Source organism: Vulpes lagopus, chromosome 16 (assembly GCF_018345385.1).
Source record: "Vulpes lagopus strain Blue_001 chromosome 16, ASM1834538v1, whole genome shotgun sequence".
In the NCBI taxonomy this organism is placed as follows: domain Eukaryota; kingdom Metazoa; phylum Chordata; class Mammalia; order Carnivora; family Canidae; genus Vulpes; species Vulpes lagopus.
In genome coordinates, this window is record NC_054839.1 from 5,919,325 (window position 1) to 5,937,303 (window position 17,979).

At 42.8% G+C, this 17,979-nt stretch overlaps 1 protein-coding gene across 1 annotated transcript in view; it reads left to right on the forward strand.

Annotated features, from left to right (window-relative positions):
* EFNB2 (ephrin B2) overlaps nucleotides 1-16,008 on the forward strand; it is a 45,241-nt gene extending 29,233 nt beyond the window's left edge. The window contains exons 3-5 of the mRNA XM_041731111.1: nucleotides 10,030-10,122; nucleotides 10,857-10,970; nucleotides 12,302-16,008. Coding sequence (XP_041587045.1) covers nucleotides 10,030-10,122; nucleotides 10,857-10,970; nucleotides 12,302-12,690 — 596 coding nt within the window. The 3' untranslated portion in view covers nucleotides 12,691-16,008. The remainder of the gene's footprint in view (nucleotides 1-10,029; nucleotides 10,123-10,856; nucleotides 10,971-12,301) is intronic.
* The last annotated feature ends 1,971 nt before the right edge of the window (nucleotides 16,009-17,979 follow it).

Genomic DNA, 17,979 nt, shown 5'->3' on the forward strand with positions numbered 1-17,979 from the left:
TTAACAGATCCTCTTTAAGACCCAAAAGAGACAGATCGGGAAGAGTGTTCTGTACATATAATCATTTCCCTACTTGTCATTTCCCCAACCTTGCCAGGGCTTTTTCTCACTTCCCCAGCACACAAAGGAAACACTGTATTTTTATTGATAATTTCAGCATCATCCTAATGTAGTGGAGAAAAGTGTGTCAGGGTTGCCTTGTCACTGAGACTAGCTGGGAGACTTTCATTAGTCTGATCATTAGAAGCGTTGTTTCTATTATTTTTTAACATAATGTGAAATCCTCCTCTGTACTGAAGGCTCTTCCAGAGTGTATCGATAAGATTCCTGGTTGAATGTCCTATCAATAGAGCTCACATTCTTTACACAAAAGTTATAAAGTCTCGGCTTCTGCTTAAATGGAGATTGTAGTGAGAAATGAGAAACTTCTAGCTCACAATTCTGATGGGGTCATGGCCATTGGGATATCTATCCCTGATCGGTCACTCTGGCTATATAAGGATGTGGCTCTCATAGAATGAGACTCTCTTCACATCCAGTGGTGTCACCCAGGCAGTAGTGACAGCTTACCTCAGTTAAAGTGAGACACAGAGTCCTGTGAACATTGTTCCTTATTACCCAAAATCACTGAGGAAAGAATAAGAGGACTAATTCTTAAAGGGAAGACAAAGGAGAGGAAAGACTTAAAACCTGGACCAAATAATAGCAAAGCAAGAGGAGATGAGACATGAAGATAGATTACTTAGGGGAGGAAAAAAAAAAAGGGTATTCTTTAGGAATTTCCCAGAATAAAACTACCCTTACAATTCTATAAAATACATGTTCATATCACTAGTGCCCATATTTATAGCCTTTTAAAAGTTCATTTAGCCTTATAAATAATCAAGTAATTCTGGAGAATGAGAAAGAGCAAGTTTCTTTCTTAATAGCCTTTATTCACCTTGAAGATCAAAACTTAAGCAAAATAAAGCACTATAAAAAAAATAGCCAAAAGGCATGAGACAGACCTAAAAAGATCACTGAGAAAACATATTTGTGTGATCCTTAAGAGTCACACATTTGTTCCTAAAATTCTGAGCTCCCAGGCTAGGTATCACTTAAAGGGAAGTGCTATGGCCTCACATACTGTGTGTCACTTTGCAGCCTCAAGAATGGGTGGTAGAGAAATTTTTGTCAATGTGAAGAAAACAAGAACTAGAAAGTCTGAGTGGTTCCTACATGTACGTCTGGTTCACACAGCCATGAAATAAATGCAGGAGTCAAGACTCAAGCCAGAGCTATGAGACCATTAGAGCAGCATCTTTAGTCTGTGACAGTGCTCCGGGGTCAGCAAGCATGCAGATGCATACCTGGTGAGACAAAAGATCAAACATATGTGTTCCATCACGTGGCTGGTATAGTACCTCGAGGGAGTTGGCAGGCATGCATGCTTTGTACACAGTGACAGCAGAGAGACGTGTACACACAGCACATACACAGCAGTACACAGAAGCCCACACGACTGAGACACCCAGTGATCTCTGTGCTTGTTCAAACATGTTGGGCCTGCGCCCTGTTTTATATCCTTTAACCTAGAACTAACTTCAGACGTTGGCCCCAGAGTTGAATTAAGAAAATCCTATGGAGGGGCATCTGGGTGGCTCAGTGGTTGAGCATCTGCCTTTGGTTCAGGTCGTGATCCCCGGGTCCTGTGGTCAAGTCCCGCATCGGGCTCGCCACAGGAAGCCTGCTTCTCTGCCTATGTCTCTGCCTCTCTATGTGTGTCTCTCATGAATAAATAAGTAAAATACTTTTTTAAAAAAGAAAGAAAAAAAATCCTACAGAGCAGGAAGAAAGGAGAAAAGGCCACTGGGGAAAAGTGGTTGTAAACAGTGTGTCAGGTCTTCCACACTTCCTCTTTATTGTTAGATCTTTTCATCAATTCCATTTCTCAATGAGACTATGCTACTGGGGTTCTAAAAATGTTATCCTTTCAAGCCCCTCCATGGTAAGTTACTAAATACTAAAATTTAAAAAATTGTAAATTTCTCAAATATACAAACTGAGGCAATGAGAATTCAGATTTCCTTAGTCTCAAATACAAGTGCTACAGTTGAGATGGATGGATGGATGGATGGATGGATGGATGGATGGATGGGCGGGCGGGCAGGTAGGTGGATGGGTGAATGGGCAGGCAGACAGCACCTCTGGCAGGATCATAATTTATGACGTTACAGAGGGAACCAGGCTGTGTGTTACTAATGAGACTTCTGCTTTGAAAATGGCTTTTGCATTAGTGAAGTAGCCCGATTTCATTGTTCCTGATGTTCAACCAGGAGATGAAGGTATTCTTTTATTGAAGCAAACATGTGGAAAATTGCTCTGGATTCCTAGAGTATAGAACATGTCCCCTGAATGGAATAAGGTTCATGTGTAGGGCAAATTCAGACAGGGCATTTTATTGGGGTTACCACTGGTCTCTGGATGGTCAAAGCAAATAACATCACGTCCATCTAAACTCTTATGCCATGGAGAGTGGAGCATTTTCTCCTTCCCAGTGTTATATTCGAAACTGTCAGCAAACATTAATTCAGTCACTAGTGAAGTCTTACCACCCAGAGATGAACTCTGCCTCAGATGGCTGTTTTCCACTTCGGTACTGCCGACTTCCAATTACTGGGCCATTTATATCATTGCATGCGATTAGTGACAGTGGAATGAGCAAGAAGTTGTGCGATGGGCGCCCTCCCCGCCATGAGCTTTTTACTCCGATCCTTTGCTATCTAGACATTTCCATGTCTCCTCACAGATACTTTAATGATTAGGACTGTTAAAAACCAGGGAGAGTGGGTGGTGGATTGTGTGCTAGAAATAATTCACTCCAATTCATGCTTCTTCATGGTTCAAAATGTTTCCATGAGATAGTATCACCCTCCCTTGACCAGGAAGTCTCAGTCTTCCAAATCTGAATGCTTACGTAAGGCTGATTACAATAGAGAATAACGCTTTATCTTTAGAACTCTTACATCATTCTTGCCATGATTTTTTTTTTTTTAACATGAGATTGGTCATTCTATTGAAGTGGTCATCTGGCCACCTATTTTTTTAAAAACAGAATTCCTTTTAGTATATTTTGGCCCATAGTAGGGTTGAGTTTCATGCATAAAGGTAATTGTTCCTTTACTGTTGCCTAGTGCATCCTCAGGATGTTAATTTTGTCTGCATTGCTGTGACAATAAGATAAATTCCCTTAAAGCATAGTAGATGAAAACTTTTTTTATGAGATCTTATTGAAAATTTTTTTACCTGATAAAAGATTCCACCTGCATAAATCATCCTAACTTTTAGCCGTGAGATCTTAGACTTAGAAAGGGATGTTTTCCCTCCGCAGAATTCATTAAAAATCAGGACACTAAGGTGTTGCAAGCAATATTTTCAGGGGAAATAGAGTAAACCACTCCATAATCAATCTCATGTGGTTAGCGTGCCTCTAGCAAAAGAAAAGAGGGACTGGTAATTTATTGCTAGGACTGTTTGATCTCTCTCAGAAAAATGTCAGTGCACTGCTGGAGCCTGGAGGGTATTTCTTTCATTGACATACACCCCCCTATGTGTACACGCACACACACGCCCCCCCAACACACACACACACACACACACACACACACACACACACAAACACACTCAGTCACTGCTTCTCCCTTCATCCTTTTCAGTCTGGTTGTATGTAATCAGTGACTCTTCATGACTGTGTTATCAAAGGTAACTATGGCTCTTAGAATCTTTAATGATTGTCACTAACTTGATCTTTGTATATAGTTCTTAATGGTTAAAAGATTTTATGAGGAAGGAGTGAGAGAATTTATGTTCTAGATGTGGTGACTATGACTTTATATTGTTACTATTCTCTCAATAGGCTGGCCTCCCTGGATGTCCAAGTCTCATGTGACATATGAAATACGAGATATAGTGAATATACTGGCAGTTCCACATAGTGTCCTCTTTTATCTCCCTCTGTCTCCCCCTAAAATTAATATAAAATGTGGCAAAGCAATATGTGTCCTTAAGTCTTTTAGCAAATGCACAAAGACAGTTGACTAAACTGTTCAAGGTTGTTAAAACTCCTCTTATTTCTGAGCTGCCAAGAGAATATCCTATCATTGTTCATGATGAACATTTGAAACAGAGGAAATAAAATTATACTATTTTATTCAAGAGCATCCATTTATATTTGATACCTGGTATCTTTACTCATATTTTAAAGTCAGGATGCGACAGAGAAGGTCTAAATTTTGACTCTATTTTTAAAATCATTTTTCCAAATCGTTCTGTCTAGCAGAGAAACTAATTAATTGTGTTGTGTAGAAGTCACTGGGGCTAAGCCAGTTATTAATTCTTAATGCATGATTTACTGCTTTAAAATTTCAAAACACAACCATAGTTATGTGGTTTTAATTCAAGTGATTCTTCTTATGATACTGGAGAAATGTTTCCTTGGGTGAGAAATACACACATCCTACCTCCCCACTCACTTAGACGGTATTTTAACTGTGGCCTGTTCCCCACACACTAAAATCAGTTAATCAAATGCCAGCGAGAGCTATCTCGTCAAGTAGAGATTAAAACAAATCAAAAACAAAACGCTTTTGTGGATATATATTTCACTTTGAAAATATCTTCCTTTGCATTTTTCCTTTTTCAAATGGAGGCCATTTTAAGAAGTGTTTATATAGCAAAGATAAGGCAAATTTGGTATTATGGGATGAGATGCCACGTGCTTTGAAATAATGCTGAATTTTTTTGAACATTCTGCCAAACGAAAATAACAAGGCCCTTGGAAACTCACAATGACACATTCCTCATCTCTTACACTATAAATCCTAAAGAAAAATACATAAAAAGAAGTTAGAAGAAGTGAATTTTTCTTCCTCCTTCTGGCACATTATACAACTATTTCTGTTTCAGAAGTTTTATTAATTACAGAAAAAAGGCAATCATTTTTGGCATTCAGTGAACATTATCATCTCCATGTTTGGAATTTTTCTCCTCAGTATCTGAAAGGATGCTCATCAGACTTGAGGCATTAAAATCTGCATTGAGATCTAGAGATTGGATCCCTATTTCCAAGATACACATTGTGAATCTGAATTGATGTCATGGTGTTAAGTAGATAGATGGTAGTTTCCTGGGTTGTATGTTCACAGTAACTGATGATATTTTTATCAGGCTCCTTGTTTTCCAGCTTACAGATCTCATTCTACCTTTTTTTTTTTTTTTTCCTTTAGACACTCAGAGAGTTGCTAGCCCTGGTAGAAAGCAGTAACCTGGTTTGTGTGCCGTATTTATTTGAATGTCATGGCTTCACTGTCCATGTTTTTCACTTGATTCTGCTTCCTTTAGTTCCTCTGTTTGTCAGATAGTAAGCTTCTGGTTCTTCTGAGTCTGTGTTGAGCTTAAGAAGAGAGATGTGTAGGAAGACTGGCCCTAAGAAATCAAAATTAGAGGAGGGCCAGCATATCATGACATGGTGGAAGAGAACAGTACAGAGAGGATGATGGGCATAGAGAATGGTCATGAAAATGCTATTTATTTCATAATCAAATAAGAGCGAATATGCCCCATGTAACTTATATAAATTATGGTTTTTATACTTATTAGGCAACTGAACTCTGGCTTTCCTGACCTATATGCTTATTACCTGTCTGTCTTTGGTCGACTGCTTTGATGAAATAGATAAAAAATACTTGCTTTTGAGTGTCAGTCAATCATCTACCCTATCCTGGGGGAGGGGGGGGCACCTGCCAGTCCCATCTAATAAGCTACATTGTAAAATAATTTGAAATAATCCTCCATAGCATGAGTATGTCTTTCATCCTTTCTAGCATAACCAAGAATTTTCCTTCATAGTGTGATGCTCTATATTATCCTGGAGAATTTCTTTGGGCTGCCCTCATTCCTCACCTCTTTGTGAATGAAGCTCATATATCGGCACAAACCCAGCAGCAAGTTCTCTATCTGATCACAGTGTTACCGATGTGATAGACCCAAAACAGGCAGAATCTGATGCTGCCGTGCAGCCCCCTGGGGTGCAGGGCAATAGCCATCAGATGAAGCCATGTTAAAATGTGCTATTACTTCCTCTCTGTGGGCACAGTCTAGAAAACACAGCCAGAAGATTCTTGCCCCTTTAGTCAGTTTTATTCACTGGTTCTCTTTTTCCTACTCCAATAACCAGCATACAAATGTCAGTGAGTCAGACCCGCAAATTCATGGGAAACCACAGATGTTGGCTGGTGCAGTTTGCAGACGTGAAAAACTTTTAGGCAGTGTGAACTCAGGGTACTTTTTTGCTGAGCAATGATCTCCAGCCACTGGAAATCAGGCCCCAGGGGAGCAATCTAGTGATTTCAGTATACTTACTACATGCAATTAGATCCCCAAAGCAGAAGCTTTTAAAAGCAAGCCATAAAATGCCCATGTATCTTTATTAAACCTATTTTCTAACTAGATGGAGAAACTTCTCTAGTAATTTTTAATTTTACAAAGTCTTTTTTTTTCTCTAGGCCAAAGGGGGATAAATGTCTGGGCACTAAAAGCTTAGGTATAACAGTGTTATGTTTTTCTGTTTCTAAATAAATGCAATCTCATCCATTTGTAATACTGTAATTGTGGGAGCATTAGATAATGCTGGTAGATAAAAAGAAAAACTAAGTATAATGAGGTGTAACTATTTTTACTCTTTCTCTAAATTAAAAATTCCTAATATATTTAATCAACAATAAAAATACTGCAACATTGTTTTTTTTGAAATGGAAATAGATTTTTATCCTCAAGCATTAGCAATTCCTTGTTGTGTTTCAAAGTCAGCTGCTAAGCCTTTTTTAAAGCTTCTTGGCGACTGGGTGTTATGGCAGAAATCAGAGTGTTCATCTTGTGGCTTTGTTTCAAAGCTCACTGTCATAAGGAGTTGCAGTCAGGATGGGACACTTGTCAGCGTCCTTGCTCAAGGCAGGGACAGGGAGACCTCCAGGATGAGAACCACACTCCCTGATGAGATTAAGAGGGAAGAGTGAGGTTAATTTTCATTATGGGATCAAAAATAAAAGAAGTTCAAGTCACTCTCAGTTGTTTTGTGCTTGCTATGAAGTTTACTTTCGGGAGTTTCCTTTGGTTGCTGACATCTCAAAGCGGGGGTTTTCTGTGACCACTCAGGTCATCCTAACGTAGGGCAGGGCAAAAATCTTTCATGACAGAACATCTAGCTGTATTTTATAGTTTATCCCCTTCTTAACCAGGTATTGGGGATGCTATGTGAACATTATGAATTTTTCAATATCTTCCAGTAACCTTTGCCGCTCCCAAGCTGATTTAAAGGGGGGATGAAGCAGAGTCTGGAATGCACATCACAGCCTCCTGCCTCTTGGCCTGCCCTCCTCCCACCACCCCCATCTCCCTCCCAACCAGCAGTGGCCTCTGTAGTCCAAGAACCCTGCAAAGGCATAGCCTTCCATTTTTCTCCGTGCAACTCAGGGCCAGAAGGCTTCCCCCCACCCCTACCCCCAGGAATAAAAATGTTTCACCTGTTAAAGATGCAAAGCAGGTTCATTCTGCTACACAATTTCCCTCCTACCATCTCATAGTCTCTGGGTGCTAAATTAATAGATTGCAATTTAATTTGAATACTTGGGAGCTCTTTACGTTTGGGGGTCATTTGGACAGCACTTACGGTAAACCAAAAGGAGCTCTATGTGGAAGAATTGTTACTCAGAAAGGGCATTGACCTACCAATTAAAATGAAAAGCAAAAAAAAATCACCCAAATGACATGCACCTCTTGTGCTTGCTTCTAAACTGACGAAGGAGAAGCAGTCAGCACTTTTGAATTCTAATCCCAGGTGACTGTTCTTTACCATGTCTGCTCTGTTTTGATACTCATGCATTCTTTATTTTCCTTTTAGATCTTAGTCTTTGACCTTATTATCTCCAGGTTAAGATAAACCTGAACCCTCCCCTTTTTCTGTGCACCACCCTTTAGATCTTATTTATAACATCTTTTTAAGCTGTTGCCAGAAAAAGTTAAGTCCTGTAACTGTGCATTTGAGGGCACTTTTGCATGTGGGCACATTGATGTGCATATGACTTAGAAAACATTGAGATTCCATTTGAATTAGGTAAATGAAACTTTTGAAGCCATGGACCAAATAAAGACCTCAGCTTTCTGTGTTTTTCTGCATGAAAACATATCCTCATTTCTGAGACAGATCAACTGAGAAAACTTTAAATAATTAAGTGAAGATTATAGCAGGACTCTGTCACTGCTCCCAAAATAGTGCCTGGTCCTAGATAGCCACACTGTTTTCTGCCTTTAGGAGGAGAGGAAACTATAGGGAAAGCAGAGGGAGAAACGGAGAAGAAAAGTTTTTTGCTTTTTATTAGATTCACTGAGGCGTATGAAGTTTTTAGGTATTTCACTCCTCGTCCAGACGTTTTCTCAACAGTCTACCAGAAGATACTGTCTACTTTTTACCCAAGAAATTACTATGGCAAATGCTGCCTATTTTCCCGGAGAAGCAGTGCCAGCATCAGCAGAAGTGAGGTATGGTTGTAAGACTATAAACTTCTAAGGAAACACTCAGATAAGCAAAGAGATATTTATACCCACAACCAGCAGCCATTGTTTTTGAAGGAAAACAGTGAAAGTAAAAGTTGGTAACTCAATACAAAGACAAGTAAGTGCCTTATTTTGCAGCTAATATAATTATCTGGAGCATGCATATTCCTCTGTGTGCATGTAGTCCTTGTTTGCCATTTGGAAAACAGCCCATTAAAAGAATGTCTTGGATTTATTTTTACCAGAAATTCTGTCCTTGTTTCTGTGCCTTGAAAAGTACAGTGTTAGTAGACAGACCTTTGATAATCAAAGCAGAAAATGACTTACACTGCAGAAATGTATATGAAACACTTCTGTTCCTTGCCCCTTGAACTTTGGAGGAATGAAAATGTCTAGCACTCTCCACCTTCTTTTCTCTTCTGGAACTTGACCCATAACTCAAATCCTCTTCCTCAGCCTGTCTTTTTACAGCTTTAGTTACCATTCAGAGGATGCAGTGTCCTAAGGAGACAGAACAGCAGCGTGTTTAAGTAGAGCAGAGCATACTCTGTTTTTCAGAAAGTACTGAAAGTGGTCAGTGCTCTGTCCTTCCTCCTCCTCCTCCTCTTCCTCCTTGCCCCCACCCCCATCCCCTTGAAGTGGGAAGCCGATCAAGCTGAACAGGAGGCAGGTGGCTGGGAGACATCCTCCCCACATACCCCAGGTTGTCACCAGGCCCTGACAGAGCAGAGGATGTGTGCAGTCCCCTGGGTCCACCACGTTGTTCTGCAACGGATGGCCTGCTTGAGAGATTGACCAAGGTCCATCTTGGTAATAAGAACACACTCGCTATTTCTGGTCGAGTACAGAAGAATGGAGGAAAACCTCAGAATTTGAAGACCTGAATACTAGCATACTTCTTCATCTCGAGACAGGCTGAGGAAAGAAGGAAGGGGGAAGTAGGGGAGTCTCCTCTTTTAGTGTTTACTGAACTTGGATGCTTGGCAAACAGGGAGCATCGAGCTAATTGTTCTTGAAGCAGGAAATCTGTAGTCGAGGAAACAGGTGTTGTGGGATGATTATTACGTTTTAAAGTGACTGTGTTAACTGTTTTTGCTCTTCTGACTTGGACTCCGAAATAGTAAGCTTTTTGGAAGATGCTGTCCCTTTTATGTATGGACTAATACTAAATCAGTGGGTTCTGAAGGAAGGAGAAAGCACTGAAGTGAACTTGAAACCAGATAGCATACGTGCAGCAGTGTTGACAATACCCATTTTTCTTTCTTTTATTTTTTTTTTATGTTTGGCTTTCAGCATTCCATACTTTCAGAAAACTTGTGACTAAGAGTGAATTCTTATTTTTCAAATTGTTTTCAGACATTTCATGTTCATGTAAACTTGGCTTATTGATTTCCTGATTTTTCTTTATTTTTTTGTTTTGTCCATTTTATTTTTAATCAGCTACATCAAATGGGTCTTTGGAGGGCCTGGATAACCAGGAGGGAGGGGTGTGCCAGACAAGAGCCATGAAGATCCTCATGAAAGTTGGACAAGGTAAAGACCATCTGCTGCTTCATGAAGCCACTGTAATCTGGTTCAGCCCCCAGCGAGTGTGGCACCAATGCTGTTAATGCCTGCCTTCACTCACTCATAGCTTAGTTTTGAAAGCAGACCTCTCTCTGTACCTTGAGCCACTGACAGACTGCCTCAAGTCAGTGTAACAAACTTCTTTTATTGGAGATTCCTCTAAAAACTAAGGTCAGCTAGGTATGATGTCCATTGCTTATATGTGTATCTGTATATATACACTTTTTTTCTTCTTAAAAGTGAAACATCTCTTTGGTTCAACAATTAAGATATCCAGAATGAAAGCTAAGTTTCTGCCATTTTGCCCATTTTTGCATCTTGACTACAGAAGACTTTAGTCCACAGAGCCTTTTCACATACAGATAACCTATTGTGCAGAATTATTCTTCTAATTAGAAATTGGTATAGTAGTCAATCAACTTGCTCGTTTAAATTGAAATGTCATCTGCAATGCTCTGCCTGCCAAATGCAAGAATCCCTATAGTTTGCACAGATGGCCTCACAATCTAAACCTCTGAAATAACTAGTATAACCGTTTTGTTTTAAAAGGAAAATTATATTCTTGTATGTCACAGTACTTTGCATAAAGAATCTTACGTTCATTGCTATTTATGCCTCTTGATATCTATATCCAGCAGCTCTTAGAGCTAGATCTCATTAGATGTCCCTGGGCTGTAAGTAATCTATTCTTTCTCATATAGATGCAAGTTCCGCTGGGTCAGCCAGGCATAATGATCCAACACGACGCCCAGAACTAGAAGCCGGTACAAATGGAAGAAGTTCAACAACAAGTCCCTTTGTCAAACCAAATCCAGGTATAGCAGCATGAGTGTGTGTGGATAGGTCTGGGTGTCCCCTGCGCCTCATGTCTTAAGAGGAAGGACAGCGTCGGAGCACTTGGATGCCAGTGGGATTAACTTGTAGTTTCCAAAGTCGGTAATCTTTGTTCTCAGTTAGTTGTTAGTAAGTTGTTATTAACTACTCAGTAAGAACAGAATAACTCATTCCCATGAAAGGTTGGCATTCAGAAGAGTAGAATTCATTAGATGTCAGTGCCAATTATGAGCACCACTCATTGAGACCAAAGTTACTTTTATTGGTGACACTTAATCGTGCTGGTTGCAACACTAGCTTAAAGCCAATGTTAATGTATATATAATTAATGTCCTAATCCCTCATCTAATTATATCTAATCCCGAAAGAACCCAATTGATCCTCTCCTACATTTTAGGTGGCAGCATCTTAAAATATTGCATCATGCCGTGTTTTTCAGGTGGTTATCATTGAAATTTTTTTCACCTTTTCGGTGTAAAATAAAACACCAGACGGATCCCTTGGCCAAAGTTTAGAGAATACCAGATAGAGTTGGCTGTCGTCGAACTTCATTTTCTTAACAGTCCTTGAGCAGATAGCTATGTATTTATTTCCATGCTAATGAAATTTTTATGGGGTGGTTGCTGGGCAGACGTCAGCAGTTTTATATCAGGGATCTGTGCGCCCGGTTGGTCGTCGTGTGAATTTAGCATCTGCAGCGATATATCCCCCTCTTCCCAAGCGTCAAGGAGGGGAGTTGTTATTTCTAACTTTCAGTGACAAGATGTGTCAAATTCTTGTGACAAACTGATAAATGGATAATATAATGATGCCAGGCAATTTTTTCATGCTTAACATTTGGGTTGGCAGCCTGTTCAGTGTGAGCGTTTCTGCTGCCTTCCAAATATATTTTAGGTGTAAATCAAATAATACAAACGAGTTACGAGTTGAACGTCTTCCCAGGCCCCAGCACTCCCCTCGGCGTTCCTGGGCCGGGGTGCCAGTGGGCAGGGCTTGTCTTTAGAAAACAGGCAGTTTGAGATTCCCACGAAGCCAGTGCCGGGGGGAGACTGCCACCACTGCCTTCCTGTGTCACTGATGTGGTCCCTGCGGCCTGGGCCCCAAGACAAGGCCCCAGGCAACGTCACAGCCCCGTCTCTGCAGTGGATGACCAATAACCCATGTGGTCGGGAGCAGCCGGCACACGACCCGGGGTTGCCTTCTGCCACCGGTCCCGGGTGTTGTTGGGGTCTGGCAGCCGCTGGCACCTGTGGTGTGGCCTTGCTCAGGGCCGCCAGTCACCACTCTGCTCCTGTCTCTCCCTGCCCGCCAGGTTCCAGCACCGACGGCAGCAGTGCCGGACATTCCGGGAACAATATCCTGGGTTCCGAAGTGGCCTTATTCGCAGGGATTGCTTCAGGATGCATCATCTTCATCGTCATCATCATCACGCTGGTAGTGCTCCTTCTCAAGTACCGGCGGAGACACCGGAAGCACTCACCGCAGCACACGGCCACCCTGTCACTCAGCACGCTGGCCACGCCCAAGCGCGGTGGCAACAACAATGGCTCCGAGCCCAGTGACATTATCATCCCGCTGCGGACTGCGGACAGTGTGTTCTGTCCCCACTACGAGAAGGTCAGCGGGGACTACGGGCACCCAGTGTACATAGTCCAGGAGATGCCTCCCCAGAGCCCAGCCAACATTTACTACAAGGTCTGAGACTCGGCGGTGCCTTGGCTTTCCCGGAGGAAACCTGCCGTCCCGCTGTTGCCCGAGGAGGGCGTGAGGACCCCCGTGCCTCGCCTGGACTGGAGTGCAGCAGGGGTGGGGGGGACGCTGCGTCTCCTCGGAAGAGCCCTGTTGAGTTGGACAGCTTACCTGGTGTGTAGCGCCCCAGCCGCTGCGGTGGAGACGGACGCTCCCGGGCCGCTGGGAGCCGGGCAGAGAAGGTGCCCCTGCCGCCGGGACTGCAGGAGCTCGCCTCCCACCCCTCCACCTCCAAGCCATGCGCTGCAGTCACTCAGGCCGGGGGGGAGCTGGTGCGGGAGGGTTGGGGGGCCAGGTGGGGGGGTGGGGGCCGAGTGGTGGGTGGGTGAGCCTGGGTGGGGGGCAGACAGGTGTCCCTGGGGCCCTGCCACGCCCGGAAGTGCTGTCCTTGGCCTGGGGTGCCCCTCCTGAGGAGCGCCCGGACTTGTTACACAGACCTCTGGCTGGGGGAGGCTTCCAGCCCACGCTGCGGCCCACCCCTGCTGCCCTGCCACACTTGGCAGGGGAGCCCCTGGCCCTCCACACCCTGCATCACCGCTGGAACACTCATGTTTGGGGTCTCTTGCCCCCCTCACCTGCAACCACAGCTACAGTGGAATCAGTAACACACTTCTAGAAATTGTGTTTGCTAACAAGGAGCCTCCCAACCAGACGCCAGGCTGGGCTGTGAGCCCTGGAAGACGAGGAGTTCGTGGCCGGGGGTGGGCCAGGGGGGAAAGAGCTGTCTGCAAATGCAGTTAGCCGCCACTGCCTCTGAAGCAGAGAGTCCGGAGGAGGGGGTGTAGACCCAATTAGGTAGCACAGCACTTTGGTTTGGCTGAGATTTTAAGAGGCGAGTAAGGAGACACAACAACACACGCAGTGGGGTAGGGTGCCTTTGAAGGAATCCGCTCTGATCAAATGGCAATGTGCAGGCAAAACAGTCCCTCTTCAATGGGGAGAACAAAGGGTCATTGTTGGTAGAGGAACAGGCCTGGAGGGAGGGGACAAGTGGGCCACTGATGACAGATTTGGGCAGGACTGTTGTGGTACTGGCAATAAGACGTACAGCTTTGAGGCTGTGGGAGAGTCGGTCTGCTTTGGATGATGTTTAAAGCAGACTCAGCTGCTATACTGATCACATTTTATTAAACACAGGGAAAGCATTTAGGAGAATAGCAGAGAGCCAAATCTGACCTAGAAGTTGAAAAGCCAAAGGTCAAACAGGCTGTAAGTCCATCATCGATGTTATTGAGGCATTCTCTTATATAAAAGGTAGGTCAGATTCCCCGCCCCTCCCCCATCAAGCCCCCTAACACTTGGGTTTATGGTGGTGCTGTCCTTGTCCTGGCTGTGCCGGCTGGGGTGCGGGGGGTGATACTGAGCGTGGCCCCAGCACAGCTGCTCTGTGTCTAGGTGAAGCACATGGCAAACCTCTTCAAGTCCTTAAAACGGAAATAAATGATGTCAAGGGGGAAAAGGAAGATAGCACGTATTTATAATAGGTATATAGAACACAAGGGATAGAAAGCAAAAGATTTTTACTAATATATATTTTAAGATTGCACACAAATCACGCCAGAGGATGTGAAATTCACTCGTGGCAACTGCGTGGTCCCAGTGCTCCATGCTTAAAAAAGAAAAATTGGACAGCTACTTCTGGGAAAAACAACATCCCTCCCAAAATAACAATAACGAGAGTAAATGCAAAAATAACCCAGTCCTCTGAAGGCATCTCACGGAACCTAGACTAGGAAATGCAAGCCCCAAACACCAGGAAATGGATGTGACCGCACCACATATTGAACCGTGGCAAGATGTCCCGGCATTTCGTGTCTGTGTTGTGTTTTCCCCTTGCCTTACTGGCTGAAGTGTTCGCTGAAACCCACCAGGTCCCCGGGAGCAGGGGCTGTGGTGGCCAGTTTGGTTCCAGCCCCCTCCCTCTTCCTTTCCCCACCCCCTCCCTTCTGGGAAACAAAACGAGTAAACAGGAAACCTACTTTTTATGTGCTATGCAAAATAGACATCTTTAACATAGTCCCGTTACCATGGTAACACTTTGCTTTCTGAATTGGGAGGAAAAAAATGTAGCAACAGCATTTTAAGGTTCTCAAACCTCCAGTGAGTACCTGCAAAAATGAGTTGTCACAGAAATCATTCCTTCTCTATTTCCTGAACCTAAAAATGATGTTGGTCCAAAGTGCGTGTGTGTCTGTATGAGTGGGTGAGTGGTATACATGTGTACATATATGTATAATATATATCTACAATATATATTATATATATCTATATCATAGTTCTGTGGAGGGTTGCCATGGCGACCAGCCACAGTACATATGTGATTCTTTCCATCACCCTACCCTCTCCTTTCCGTGCATCCATACAAGATTTTCTTGTAAGCCATCAAAAAGTAACCTTGAGGATGGGGGAGAGAGGGGCAAGAAGGGGAAACATGGGAAATAGTCTGATTTTAATGAAATCAAATGTGTGTCTCATCGGTTGGCTACATTTTGGTTATATGCTAAACTGTGAAAAATCAGATGATTTGATGAAGAGTTACCTGCAACCAGTTGAAAAGTGTTCTGTGCGTCTGTTTTGTGTCTGGTGCAGAATATGACAATCTACCAACTGTCCCTTTATTTGAAGTTGGTTCAGCTTTGGAAAGTTACTGTAAATGCCTTGCTTGTATTATCATCCCTAGTCACCTGACTTTGGAATTTGCACCATAATGTTTAAGTGAAGATGCTGTAAATAGGTTCAGATTTTACTGTATATGGATTTGGGGTGTTACAGTAGCCTTATTCACCTTTTTAATAAAAATACACATGAAAACAAGACAGAAATGGCTTTTCTTACCCAGATTGTGTACATAGAGCAATGTTGGTTTTTTATAAAGTCTAAGCAAGATGTTTTGTATAAAATCTGAATTTTGCAATGTATTTAGCTACAGCTTGTTAAACGGCAGTGTCATTCCCCCTTTGCACTGTAATGAGGAAAAAATGGTATAAAAGGTTGCCAAATTGCTGCATATTTGTGCCGTAATTATGTACCATGGATATTTATTTAAAATTTCGTTGTCCAATTTGTAAGTAACACAGTATTATGCTTGAGTTATAAATATTTTTTTCTTTTCTTCGTTTTATTTTAATAGCCTGTCATAGGTTTTCAGTATGCTTTACTTCCACATTGCAGTCAGCTCCCAGAAACAAAATCCGTGAGGTCACATTCCACGTCTGTTTCAAAACTGAATTTGTTCTTAAAAAAATAAAATATTTTTTTCCTATGGAAAAAGCGCCTTCAAAGTCTTTTCCTCTTTTTTTTCTTTTCCTTTTTCTTTTTTGCTTGTTATTTTCATTTGCTTTCTACTCCATTTCTCTATAGTGACAGTTATCTGGAGCCTTCAGCCCATGGGTGTTTGTGTGCCCATTTTTCAAATCGGCACATGCACGTAATGCAATTGTTAATCTTACAAAGGGCCACGAACCTGTTGGTTTCCCCGTAGAACTTGAACTCACATTTCACAAGTAATATTTTATTGTCCAGTTTCAGAAAGTCTTGGCCTTCCTGACCAGAAAAGGTCTCTAGTTTCACCCAGATCACACCTTCTGAGCAGTGACCTAATTCAGTTGAGAGAGAAGGAAGGAGATGCTCTTGTGTTATCTCAACACTTAATTCTAGATTGATCCAGTTTCCATTCAAGCCCAGCCTTTAGCTGTAGGCAGCTTCATTGTTCTTCCCGGAATAATCCCAAGAGAAAGGGAGAAGTCAAATGTTCTCTGTAAAACTTCATCACTGATGAAACCGTGTTTTGTGATAACCAGATTGAAGCAAGCCAGAGGCCAGTGGGGACTTGAACCACATTTTTAATGCTGGTCTTCCTGGGGAAGGTTCCCCCCGGCGCCCTGAGGGTGGGGAATGGCGTCTCCTTGCTCTTGCTAAGACTGGTTGTGTTGTGTTTTCCCCTTGCCTGACATCTCAACCTTGGGGGAGGTCTTCATCTGCAGGTACTGAGTGTAAAGCCGCAGTCTAGGCGGAAACAGCTACTGGTAACTATGCTCAGAGCGCTGGCTGCTTTATTACCTTGGGCTAATCCTTACCTTGGGAGGGAGGTACTTTGGGGATGGGTGATGAGAAAGGCCCCTGAGCCCAGGAGCCAGGTGTTCCAGGCCAGGCTGACCTGCCGCTGATCACAGCCCTAGCTAAGGGAAGACTATGTTCAGCCCTTCCCCCAGAGGTCCCCATGAAAAGCTGGTTTGTGAAGCAAGAGTCTAGGCAACATCTTCCTGGCATACTGTCCTAAAGAAATGTTTGTGGAATAAATGCTTTCCTTCAAAAAAAAAAAGAAAGAAAGAAAAAGAAAAATCCCGGAGCCGTACAATTTCAGGCGATGCTAGAATGATAATTTCATCCACTACATCTTTTTACTCTGAGGCCTCTAACTGGCCCATCACTGCAAGTCCAAGTTTCAGAGCAGTTTCCAGCCCAGTGACTAAGCGGGATGTGCCTCCTTCCACACTGATATCACTAATGAGCAGTCTGGGCTGAAACAAGAGAAAAACAGACAAGTATGGCATTTTTCAACTGACACTGTGGCCTTTGTTACAATTTAAATGACCATAGACATCGTGTCACTGTTCCCACCTTGTGTTTGAAACTCAGTTCCCTAAATTAGGTAGGCCATACTGCACAAAAGACAGAAAATTCATCTTGTTACTTTTTATAACTGGTGAGAAGGAAACTTCTAGAAACTTATGGCCGAGGTTGTCACGCTCAGATGCTTTGCCTGAAAGATAAACCCACCCCTGCAGAGTCATTGCCCTGCGCCACTGTGCTCTCCCCAGACTGCCATGGTCCATTCCGCCCTATTGAAACTTTCCTTGTTGGTAAAACACTTGCTGCTCAAACACTGGGAGAAAGGTTCCCAGCGGGAAGGAGAAAAAATAAAAATATCAATGCTAGCTAACAGTCGTGCACCTTGCTGTCTCTCTGGATCTCACCCAGAAAAGGATCAAAGGCAAAAACAACCCAGGGGAGTAAAAGTCCCCTCCGAGCGGGTGTACAAAGTGATGATTACCCTGTTTGCTTGGGTGGCAAGTAGGTCTTCAAGTGGCTCAAAAGGAGACATAATTACTACTGTGCAAAGGATACTAACCTGCATGTTCTGCTGCTTTTTTGTTTCCAGTTGATTTGGGATTATGGTATTTGTGGCATTTACACTATAGATGCACTTGAAGACACCTTTTCAGTGTTGTAACAGAAGAG